This window comes from Sardina pilchardus, chromosome 10 (genome assembly GCF_963854185.1).
Source record: "Sardina pilchardus chromosome 10, fSarPil1.1, whole genome shotgun sequence".
NCBI lineage: Eukaryota > Metazoa > Chordata > Actinopteri > Clupeiformes > Clupeidae > Sardina > Sardina pilchardus.
Window position 1 is genome coordinate 10970916 of NC_085003.1, and position 12422 is coordinate 10983337.

The 12422-nt window shown below is 47.9% G+C and overlaps 1 protein-coding gene across 1 annotated transcript in view; it reads right to left on the reverse strand.

Moving 5' to 3' along the window:
* The window catches only part of hydin (HYDIN axonemal central pair apparatus protein), an 84665-nt gene that overhangs the window by 36682 nt on the left and 35561 nt on the right, over positions 1-12422 (reverse strand). The window contains exons 22-30 of the mRNA XM_062547928.1: positions 10396-10539; positions 8808-9121; positions 5766-5897; positions 4056-4308; positions 3704-3913; positions 3173-3313; positions 2728-2902; positions 1248-1378; positions 82-212 (exon numbers count right to left, since the gene is read on the reverse strand). Of these exons, the coding sequence (XP_062403912.1) occupies positions 82-212; positions 1248-1378; positions 2728-2902; positions 3173-3313; positions 3704-3913; positions 4056-4308; positions 5766-5897; positions 8808-9121; positions 10396-10539 (1631 nt within the window). The remainder of the gene's footprint in view (positions 1-81; positions 213-1247; positions 1379-2727; positions 2903-3172; positions 3314-3703; positions 3914-4055; positions 4309-5765; positions 5898-8807; positions 9122-10395; positions 10540-12422) is intronic.

A 12422-nucleotide genomic window follows, 5' to 3' on the forward strand; every position in this document is an offset into this window, starting at 1 on the left:
TGACTCCACTAACTAATAGAGAGCTGTGTATGCATGAGTTTCAGCATTATTATCATACTGAGTTATTCATAACATTCTCACTTGCTCAGCTTTCTCCTCTTTCTGCCGCCCGATCCAGATACGTCGCTCCTCTCCACGGGTGTGGTCTCCATGGAGACGGCATTCTCCTTCACCAGCAGCCTCTCCACCTCCATCTGTAGCAAGGCGTCGTACTGCAGACACACACACACAAGCAGAGACAGAGATAGTGACAGAGATAGCAGCTGCTGCTCTCGCAAACTTTTTTGGGAGAAGGTGCAACCAAAGCCCTACAGCTCTTCAGGTTGTTTCCATTGTCTCCTCAAAGGCAGGTTTTCTCATGTACTTCACAAGCTGTTATTGGCTGGGAACTTTTCAGTGCTGAGCCTACTAACAATGGGCATTGTATCAAAAAAAATATTCTATGTAGAAGCTGTAGAACTCAAGAGGAAATTAAAAAGTGCACACACAGCCACATTTGTGTAACATCTGTGGGACAATGGCACCGACAGAACAATTTGGTTCTTCTGAAGGACTCAGAATGAGCTCCAATTAGAAAGCCCTGTTGTTCAGAACTAAGCACTGGGCCCTGAGAGCAATCCATTCCAATCATCACACTCAGACAAAGCTGCTCAGCAAAGTTTCAGGTCTTCCAGAGGAACAAATCAAGGGGCAACTTTCCTCCTCCTACAGCGTATGTCCTCTGAGCAGTAGCAGTGTGCTAGCCACTGTACTGTAGGTGGGTTTGGGCCTCCCACGTTTGAACATCTGAATCATTAGCCTTAATTTAATTAAGCAGCAGCTTATTACACAACCCTTAAACCTCTTCTCCGTTCCACAAAAACATATACGCAGAAGGGTTTGTTTCTCATGAAAAAATGAGGATGTAACTTTCCACTTTCTTCTTTTTGAGCGTTGGGACCTAATCTGGCCCGCCGGCTCCCCACACACCTGCTAGCAGCTGCTGCAGCTGACCGTGAGCAGGCATGTCTGCATCTAATGGAGATTGCTCCCAGTCATCAGGATTGGTTCAGCACCCTGAAGAACTCGTAAAGGACTGCAGTTTGAATTTGCATGCTGAGGCAGTGATCGGTTGACCGTAAAAGTCTTTGAATACGCCCCATTTAAGATAATTTCATCATTTATTTTCTGGGGAAGGACCTGGTGCACCCCACTCTCATTGTGTGTTCGCCCAAAATGCTGGCTTGCACATTGCCTCTGAGACTTACAGTTGGGCAGCAGTCCTCCTCAGGCAGAGCTCTGTCCACAGTGGGGGGCTGACTAAGGAGCTCTTCCCTGGGCTTCTCGTTCTCCACGTTCTCCCTGGCCACCTTCAGCAGAGGCCCGTACTTCAGCTCGTCTGGAGGAGAGAGAGAAAGAGAGAGAGAGAGAGAGAGAGAGAGAGAGAGAGAGAGACTGAGACATGGGTCCATTGCTACTAGGAGAAATAGACATGGGCAAAAGTAAAGTACTGCTACTGCTGAAACAGAAGAGATTCATGTGAAGTTTCTGTTTTTTTCACTTTTTTTTTTTCACTCTCAGATGGATCAGTGAGCGCTGGCCTGATTAAGACGAGTTCCGTCGAGTCTTCAACAGACCTGCTGTGTCAGCCCATCAATTGTGGAATCGATTCCAGCTCCATCATGGGACTTTTTTCACTGATCACTGATTGATGAAACTTTTGCACACACAAGCAAGCTCCAACATGCTTGCGCAAGTGAAGCATTTTATTGGCACGTTTATTTCAACACCACACACACACACATCTGTGCAATACAAGCACACACTTTGCTAAAATATTGATATAAAACGTACACGCATAAAAATGATCAATAACGTGCATTTTGCGCTTTGTGCATTCAGGGGGTTCTGGGGTGGAACACATTGTTTCATATGTACTGTATCTCATCATTGTGCCTTCTACTGGATTTGGCGAGGAAGGAAGGAGGAGGATGTCTCCAAAGCTCTCTGTCAGTGCTGTCGATGCTACCCATCACCACCAACCATGTCTGAAGTCTTGAATTTATGACCCAAGGGGGTCATATATTATGTATTTCTCCATTTTTGAGTGAGGGGAGTGAATGGGGGATTTCCCTAACATTTGGAGAACACAAAAGAGAGTGCATTAAAGTGGCTGGTGGCTCATTGAAATACTCTCCTTGTGCAAATCATGGGTCCGCCTGTGTCTCGTGCATGAATGCCTCCTGCAATAAAACCGCACGAACTCAAAGAAACACAAAGAGACTGAAGTCCATAACAGGCTTCACTATGCGCCAATTTAGGGCGTCTGCTATTGACCCGAGTGGTAAATGTATATCCCCAGCGTGAAAGACAGGGGAGGGGTTCACTCTTTACTACGGGCAAGGCAGTGTGAGCACACCAGGCATGCCCCTTGCCGATCAATATCTCATCAGAGGCGGACAAAGTTTTCTCATCTGCTCAAAGGCCCATTTGCTCACCTAATGCTTTTCGCCGTGCCGTGCGCGAGACTAAAGAGCCGGTCGGGCCTCTCTGGCGGGCAGCGCCTGCTCCCCCTGGCTCTCGTCCTCGCGCTTGGACAGACACCCCGCTGATTAATTGCACTTGTAAGCAAGTCTGCCGCGGCGGTGACTCGGGAGTGCAAGGGGGTGGTGGTTGGGGTGAGGAAGAGGTGGGGTGGGGTGGGGTGAGGGGGTGTGTGTGTGGGGGCGTGATTAATCGCACACTTACCCAGGTCTCTGGGCAGGTCCAGGCACACTCGTGGGAAGATGCCTTCGCCGCACAGGCTGATGGTCTCCAGCTCGAAGAAAGCCACCTGCAGCTGGAACGTCTTGTGGAATACCTCTGGGACCCCGGGAAGGTAATAGACTGAGATTCTCTGCTCGGTGTTTGCCTCTATGTGGCCCTTCAAAAAGACGGTCACAGAAAAACAGCGATGGGTGGATGACCTTCAATAAACTTCCTTGGCTAATGCAGAACTTGGAAGATCATGAATGCTGTGCTTGTGTCGATGTGGGATGAGTGCAATGCTGTCGCTCATACGAATGAGCAGCAAGTAGGAGAAGAAGGAAAAAAAAAACATGCAGAAAAGAAACATAACCCCAAGACTACTATTTGTCCCCGAATCCTGCTCTTCTGTCACTCTTTAGCTCTGTCCCATGAGTTTGTGTCTCACCGAGCTGGGGATGACCAGAGGCTGCCCGGGCCGAGGGTTGTCGGGGTTACCGGCCTGGTCCTGCGGCAGTGTGCTGAAGTCAAAGCCCACGCGGCCTGTGTTCCTCAGCACGATCTCTGCCTCGGCCACGCGGTCAAACAGCTGCGGGGGAACCAGAGGGCACACACACACACACAAGCTGCTCACACACTAACACTTTATTCACACATCATTTTTTTATGGACACGCTTGATCTTTTTTTCTTTTAACTGTACTGCGCCTCAGGCCAAGTCCCAGAACTATCACACGAGTCCTCGCCACATCAGTATGATTTGGGGAGTTGGGGAGTGTGGCAGGGCAGCTTGCATTTTTATGTCCCAAGCAGCTATTTTTACCACTCTGATGCCAGTGGAATCAGTAGTCACATAACATACCATATTCTGAGACCGCGAGTAGGAACTCTCAAGACAGTTATGCCAATGAATGACATGGTTACCCAGCAGGTATTCATAAGACAATAAAATAAAGGAGAGACATTCAGGCATGCCGTACCTGAGGGCCAAGGTTGATGTCAGTGGTGTCCAGTGTGTAGGTGACCAGCGAGGCTTCGCCCTTGAGTGTGATCTCATAGGTGGGACCCCCCTCCACCTCACACAGAGCCAGCACCTGGCTGCTGATGTTGGCGTGGCCAAAGAACGAGAACGCCACCGGCTGGCTCTCTCCAGGCTGAAGCCGCCCATAGATTGGCAAGATGTCAAACACCTGCCAGCAGCAATCAAGTAAGTAAACAAACAAACAAACAAACAAACAAACAAACAAACAAACAAACAAGCAGGGCATAACATATTTTGACCGACAAAGGAGAGGCAAAAGAGAGTGTCTAAATACAAAAATATGCACATACCTCCTCCACCCCAATGTTGGGGTGAACACCAGGGACAGTGAGGTCTGTTTTGGGGGGCCACTGGGGAGAGAGGCGTCCAGACTGCACCAGTTTCCTGTGGGTGAAGCTGATGGGGGTGCAGGTGGGGGTCCCGTTGGGCGGGGCTGGGACGCACTCCTTGGGGGAGCCACGCCCCTCCTTCGTCTCATTCTCAGGGTCTTTCTTCTCCTCGTCATCCTCACAGTCTGAGTGCAGCTTAGGAGTGGCCAACTCCCTACAACACAATGAGAAAGAAACAGGTCCACACCACTTCATTAAACACATTACGACGATGTAAAAACCCAACACACTAACAACAACGATACGACTACGCATTTTGGTTAATTAGCATTGACAGCAATATAGTACTATTATTTGACAGCAATATAGTACTATTATTTGAATAAATCACACATTTGACCTTTCAAACAATGCACATGTGCAAATCTGTCTGATTTCCTGGCAATCATCTCATAGCCTTTTAAATTTCATGTCTCTCCCTCCCACTCCCTTGGGGTGGGCCAAGCAGAAAAACCAATTTGGTTTCATCAAGGCGCTTATTAATTAAAGATTAAAGTGTTCAATAATTAAGATGCCATTTATTATGTAATGCCATCATGGGAAATCTTCTATATTGAACAGTGGCACGAGCAGGCGCGAGAACAGAGGAGAAAGAGAGAGAGAGAAGAGGACAGAGAGAGGGAGAGAGAAAGAGAGAGAGAAGGACAGAAAGTAGAAGAGAGGATTAGAAAAAGGAGGAAAGAGGCTTTTTCTGATGCAAGGGTATGGACACCCACTGAGCGATGGAGGCCAATAGGGACCATGCAGGGCCTGGCTGCGGTGCAGCCGCGGAGACAGCAGGGGGCACTGTTGTGTGGGGAATAAGATGAAAAGCACCCCCCCATACACACACACACACACCACCACCACCATCAGACACACTATCACAGAGAGCATTTAGGAGTGATAATTAGTACTCTCCAGCAGTACTGATGGCATAGGGAGCACGGCTACACTACTACAAAAGAGTTTGTCCTCTTCTCATCTCCCTTCACTCTCACTCTCTCACTCCCAACAGTCCCACGACTCTCATTTGGGCTCGTGCATGTGTCATGTGTGCATTTCATGTGTGTTTGTGTGCACTCACTATACTGTCTCTTGGAAAGTGAGCTTTTCATTTTATCGCACTAGTCCCCCAACAGCCAAGAGAAAATAATTAAATTAAACAAAACTGACAGCAGCGGAGAAGGGGGGGAAAAAAAACAGTAGGGGCTCGTTACATTGTTTAATGTGGTGAAGGGAGACTGCCGCAGTGTTTTTCTTTTTTTTTTCTTTTTTCTTTTTTTCAAAGGCAGCCACTCGAATGAGATTCTCCTGGGACACGACTGCCATGAGGATTTCATACAGTAGCTGCACACATGCTGACAATCCGAGCTGAGATGCCTCCAATCTGTACATGCACAGAATCCTTCCCCCGGCTCGGGTTGCTGTGCGAGGCACCATCTTGCATGTGTATCATATGGCTTTGTGTGATACTGCCATGCTCCTCGTATGACAGGTTACAATGTGGCTCGGGCTAAAAGTGAGAGCTCTTATCTGTAATCGGGGGGCCATCTTCGCCGGGCCTCCGGCGACAGTAAGTGCTGTAAAGTGCAGGTTAGAGTGAAGGTGCGGCGCGCGGCTGACGCAGACCTGTTGGAGTCCATCCGGCTGTTGCCGTGGCGTTTGTGAGGCGGCTGGTGCTGAAGCTGGGACCGGTGCCGGTGCTGGGTTTCCTCACCTCCCCACGGATCTGCCCGAGTCTGGCTCGCCTCCTCAGCAAACCTGCATGGGGTGGGGTGGGAGGAGGGATTAGCCTCTGTGTGTGTGTGTGTGTGTGTGTGTGTGTGTGTGTGTGTGGAGTGTGTGTGTGTGTGTGTGTGGAGTGAGTGTGTGTGTGTATGTGTGTGTGTGTGTGTGTGTGTGTGTGTGTGTGTGTGTTTGTCTGTGTGTGTGTGTGTGTGGAGAGTATGTGTGTGTTTGTGCAAAACTCATCAGCACCCAGTCATCCATGCATGGCAAAGAGCCTTGTCTTGGAGACGGTAAACCTGTCCGTGAGCCGGAGGTTCGGCCACAGCTCAGGTCAGCCACAGCTCTGGCCGATCAGCCAATAGCGGCAGCAATAATCACGTAGATCAGCCCTGGTTTAATTACAGATAGGGGATTTAATTAGCAGAACTAAGACCTTGGCGTGGCCAAACCTCACAACTCCTCCTCACCCTCCCTCCCATCCAGCCTTGATAGTGAAAGGTCATCGTCTGATTGGACAATGGGGCTGGGCCAGCCCAGGTGATGAGTCTGAGTGATTAATCTCCCTCTGCCTGCTCTTTCGGCCCCAGGGAGGGGGGCGGGGTGGAGTGGGGCGGGGGTGGGGTGCAGTGGAGGAGCTATTGATTTATCTGAGACAGGACATGGCAGGAGCTGGAGAACAATTAAACACTGTAAAAACTAAGCCCACGCCGGCCACTCAGCCATCGACAGCCCAGAGTCCTCGCCGAGAGACTGGCTCACAGCATGGCGCTTTGTGTCCAGCTCTGGGAGTGCGGGACTTGTCAATTTCCAGATGGCTGATGATGTGCGGAAGCCGGCCCGGGATCGGACAGATGCGGGCCGTATCCGGATCAGAGACTAATTGCCGCCTGGGACGGCGCTTGCCCCAAATTTTCACACATTCTCCTGCAGCTTCTCTTCTCAATGGCAACTGACTGTAATTCATTCAGTTATTCACAAAACCACCGCGCGCGGAGCCGCAGAGATAAAATGCTACAGCGAGCGATAATAAATTGTCCTGTCCGAACAAGATTACACAGACTTAATGGCTAATTATCACACAGCAAAGACAATTCCAGCGACACTGAGCACTCTCATTAACACTGGGAGCCGTTTTAGTTGTTGACTTGGCACTCCATAAGCGCCCGCAGCTGGGCAGGCATGGCATGGGATGGCATGGCGGCGTGTAGTACCACGCCACTGCTGCGCAGCTACTCACTCATGCTCAGATTACTCTCCACCAGCGTTCTCCTAAGCTCTCTCTCTCTCTCTCTCTCTCTCTCCCCCTCTTTTTCGCTCACTCATCATTACAGTGAGACGGGCCAGTGGTTCGATTGCAGCCCACAGCCAGCCTCTGTCAGGGATCATTACAGTAAAACTGCCCTGCAGTGGCCTGACACTGTACTACTGTGTGTAGTAGTATAATATAAAATATCGAGAAGTAAGGATTAATAAATACATACTGTACATAAGATAAACAAATAGAGAAAAACACACCAAGCAGGCGAGGTGGGGGAGGGGTGCCTTGCTTATCCTATGGCGTATATCATATCTGGATGAGCTATTGGAACGTGCTCTGTTGTGGCCGCCACTCATTGCGGCAGTCTGGAGTGCAGTGCATGCATGAGCGTGAGGATGGCTGCTGTGTTTTTTTGTGCAGATGAGAAAGCATATGGGATGAATGGGCCGAGGCTCAGTCTGCTGGAGATAAAACAGCAGCAGCGGATGGCGTGCCGTCTGCAGCGCAAGCATCTCAGAGGATGGGGTGTGTGCGTGTGTGTGTGTGTGTGTGTGTGTGTGTGAGAGAGAGAGAGAGAGAGGTGGGGAGGTGGAGAGGAAGCGGTCTGCCTAAATGCAGCCTTAATTGGACTCCGCGTTGGCAGATGCCTCCACGCCGTCTGTCCCTCTCCCGTGGCTTCCTGGATTAAATATGTATCACTCCTGCCACGGAAAAATATGCTGTAACCAGGCAGGCTTATTCATGCCGTACCGCGTGGCACACGGCCACTCACCAGGGCCAGTCTTCACAAGAGAAGGCAACACAACACAAACAGCATGTCAGGCCTCATAAGAGGAGGAGGTCATCAGGAGCTCTCATTAACAGAGCACACACCGGGGTCTTTCCCATTTCTGTGTCTCAGGACAGAGATTGACCAATGAGAAGGAGACGAGGAGTTTCACTAGGGCTATCTCTTATATACGGCTCATTCATAAAGAAGCTCTCAGGCGAGCAAACCATAGAAACAGCCAAGTGAGGCTCACACGGTAAATAAAATGAGGAGTTAAGTGTTAGCGTAGCCCCATCAGGCATGGGCCAATGATTAATTCATCAGCTAGCCCACAGAGGAAGTGACTATTCCACTGTGGCTGACCAGTCCTCAGAATACCTCTTTTGTACTTTGAGTGTTCTCTTACATAATCCAGTCCAACAGACATAACCTCCTGTGCAGATATGCCATGACATATTTGGATAGATGTACTTCTAGCTTCTACTTTTCGAGTTAAAAACGTACCACATTAATCTATATGTACTTATCTACATCAACATATTTCGGAATATAAAATCTGTAAATACATTTCATTTTTATATAAGAGTATTTAGTCTTTGGCTGCATACAAAAGTGCTGCATATTACATGGATTACTCTATTCATCTATTTATTATTTATTTTCTTTTAACTTATTCTTGAAGATGAATGGACACTTGAGCACAATGCATTTTAATGCTTATTTAAATGCTTATTAATGAGTACATGACAATAAACTTTGAACTTTGAACTAATTAGGCTTTCCCACTAAAATAACACCACAGCAAAGACTCTACACTGTATATGAAAATTCCCTGCTAGACCAGGATCTATCTACTGTAGCTTTACTTGGTCAACCCTGGTCATGTCCACTGTTGTCCTGCCCTCTGGCGCCTAACCTGATGCAGTGGTGCTTGTGGTCCAGCAGGAAGGCCCAGCGGTAGGAGACGGGCAGCGGGCTGCTGTTGGTCATGGTGACGCGCTGCTGGCTCTCGGTGTGGTTGAGCACGCAGCCAAAGTCCAGCGTGGTGCTGGAGAACTGCAGGTTGGGGAAGTGGACCTCGCCCTTCAGCGCCACCAGGTCCCGCTGCGGGTGGCCCTGGTAGCGGATCTCCAGGACGTCCTCGGCCACGCGGGTCACCTGGTCGCGCCGGTACAGCGGGTCGAAGCGCACCCACAGCTCCGTCCGTGCCCCCACCCCCAAGACTTGACTCTGCAAAGCAAGCAGAAATAAACGAGAGACTGCCCGATTGGCACAGCTTGATTTCAGGGAAGTCCCATTAGAAAAAAAACACTCTGCTTTCTGTCTCTCCCCGAGAGTACCACAACAACAGACAGACAGGATAGACCGCAGAGACCCAGAATTGGCAGTATAAGTTGGTAATTGACAGTATAAGTTGGGAAGCCAACCGAGGTTTGTGCCTCTACTGCTGCAAGAGAATCTCTCTGTGTTTAATTAGGGAGCCAATAAACTGGATGAGTACAGTGGAACACGTTGTGTTGCGTACTCTCGATTTGATATGAGAACACGCATCCCGTGTGGGTCCTCCTCGGATGACTCTGTGGTAGAACTCAACGGAGAACAGATGGGTATCGGCTTTATGGAAATTGCAACCGCAAAGTTGAGCAAGAAATTGTAAAACCCAAACCAGATATAACACCCAGGAACAAAATAAGTTTCTCTTAATTCTCAAACCACCTCTCTCCTTTTTGAGGTAATTGTACTTGACATAATTTAGCTTTTACTTTTGAATACAGCTTTGTCTAACTGGATCTTGAATGGTGGGCCTGACAGCACTTGCTGGTCCTGATTATTTGAGATACCTTAGTTACACACAAACATATGGTATTTTCATTGGTCAATGATTAAATGTTAGTCTAATGTGCTATGCTTTTCGTCATCTATGCTATGCTTTTCATCAAAAGTTGCCAAACAAATAATTCAGCACATGGACTTTCTTGACAAGGCAAACAGAAACAGCAGGCAAAGTAATGACATAACTTGCATTTGCTGAATATTCCCTTGGTAAGGTTTTGTCATTTCCTCAAACATTTCATGATAAAAACATAATGGCCATCTGTGCATCCTGAATGGGGATGACTACAGTAGTGTACTGACAGCACCACTAAACCTCCTCATCTACCCCCAGACCCTTACCGTCCCAGAACACAACAATGACAAAGACATATTTTTAAAAAATGACTCAACATTTTTGACTACTTCTCGCTGAAAACCCTAAGTGCAATCCCATAGGAACCTATGAAGCGACACACTGATAAAGTATGTCAGGGTTTTGTAACAGGGCTACAGCAACTCTCCCAAATTCTGACAGTGGCCAAAGCCAGGTTCGACCTGTCAGCTTAAGCGATTCTCCCTGAGGACAATTGATAATCTTTTGAACACCTTTGCCTTCGCTCCTTCATCACCTGGACAGCTGGGCTGGAACAGTGTCACACCTTGGGAGCGGCGAAATTGTGCTACTGTACCTTCGACATGATAAATGCATCATCGCCGGAGTTTTCACACAAGCCGAAGGGCTCGTTGACACTCAGCTCAAAGGACAAGGCCAGACTGGACACGCTGGTCAGAACCAACTTCTGGTAAAGGGGGACCAGAGAAACACCAGGAGTCTGTGGACAAGGGTAAGACAACCAGAACCATAATGAACAAGACAAACAATAAGATATGGAGATTTGTAGAGAAGCAACACACATCATATCATTTCCTATTCTTATGGAATATTATCCTGAAACTCTATTGCCATAGAAATATATTTTCCCACATTCTTTCCCCAGTAGGATTGTATGTGGCATTTCTGTAAACAACAATGGAAAAGGCTCTGAGCTCCACTGTCAATGGCTAATTATGCTAATAACGTGACCCGAGTCACTTTCGTTTTTTTTCTATAGAGCCTGTCAATTTAAACAAACTCCACTTAAAGCACTTTTTCACTCCGCCTTCGCCTGCCTCCCGCAGCCCTTCTTCTAGCTCTCCTTTCCTCTCATTTACCCTTTTTTCTCTCTTTCTTTCTCTCTCTCTCTCTCTCTCTCTGCTCCTTCGCCTCTTCCTCTCTCCCTCCTCCCTCTAATTGCTTTATTCCTCCCAGTTCCACGAGCCACACTGTAAATCGACTTGCTGGGCTGTCACCATACAGATGAATGGGGACAGCATCAGATAAAAGAACGCCACCGAAATAAATTAGCATTTTCAGTACCGAATAAAAGGAGGGGAAAAAAAAAAAAAAACCACGAAAGCCAGCTGGCAAGGAGCCTGCTGAATGACGGCGTGGAGTGAGATATGAGGGAATGGGTGAAAATATGCGCAGCTTCAGCGCGGCGAGGAGAGAGGACACAAATCTGATGAGGCGCAGCTATGGGCACAGCGATAATAAAAGTGAAATAGAGGGGACAGAAAATCAGCTTGGTTATGATGGGGGAGCTTCCGGCCGCAGCCAGATAAAGCCATTCTTCAGGGCTGCTCAAACACAGGGGGGGGACAATGGATGGGCCTGGAATCCAGAGGGCCCCCTGCCTTTCCCCGTGTGGCAATCCGCAAGCTTAACATATACATCTGCTTTCATTTGACCGCACATCTAGTTTGGATACTGAACTATTGTGCAAGTGAGAGAGAAATCCAAACATTTAAAAAGCTCATATTTTTTCTGGGTAGCCACATTTTACGGTCCAGAATATTTTCCTACGCCCGTCTCTGCGTGGCAGCTCTAACCAAAGATATGAAATATTCAATTTGTCATTTTTATAACACAGAATAACAGTACACCCATCAGTCGGAGTCTTAAGTGCCTCCTGGAGCATCAAAGCAATACAAGCATGGCAATGAAACTAAAAAGGCATGGAGAGCAACCACTTTCCTAGAGGGCATTACTCCATCAAGTGATATCAGCCACAGTTCACAACAAGCACATCACCGCCGCATTTCATCTCCTCCATTGAGACGACGCACACTGATGACATATGACTGAGGTCTTCCATTTAGCATGACAAATCGGCATCAAATGTGACACATGACATGCATCACTCTAAACATGCACTCAAGAATATCTAACTTATTAATGGTATTTTGTTGACGTGTGTACTGCAGGAGGATGTGCTGAAAACATGCCTGAATTACCAGCCTGGTTGCGTGGTTCATATGCATGTGACTAGTTAGTGAAGATCGGTCAGTCAGAATGGTGCCTCAGTTGTAAATCATATCATGGTGCTTACACAATCACATCTGGGCAAGATCTTAATCAGACCCTATGTCAATATACTGTAGTACATGGGCATCAACAGTCATATACTGTAGTTATCACCACTGAATGTTAATTCAACAAATGAATGGAAGATTGGTTGTAAAGCATTATGCCTAAGTAGGCCTGTAGTAGTTTCCTCAGACCAGACACCTCTGAATGGAAAACTCTTCCATTCAGAAAAGCACTGAGTGTCTTCTCTCGGTTTCTCAACTTTTCCCCTTGCAGACTGCAGCACACTCTGATGTTTTGTCACAGGCA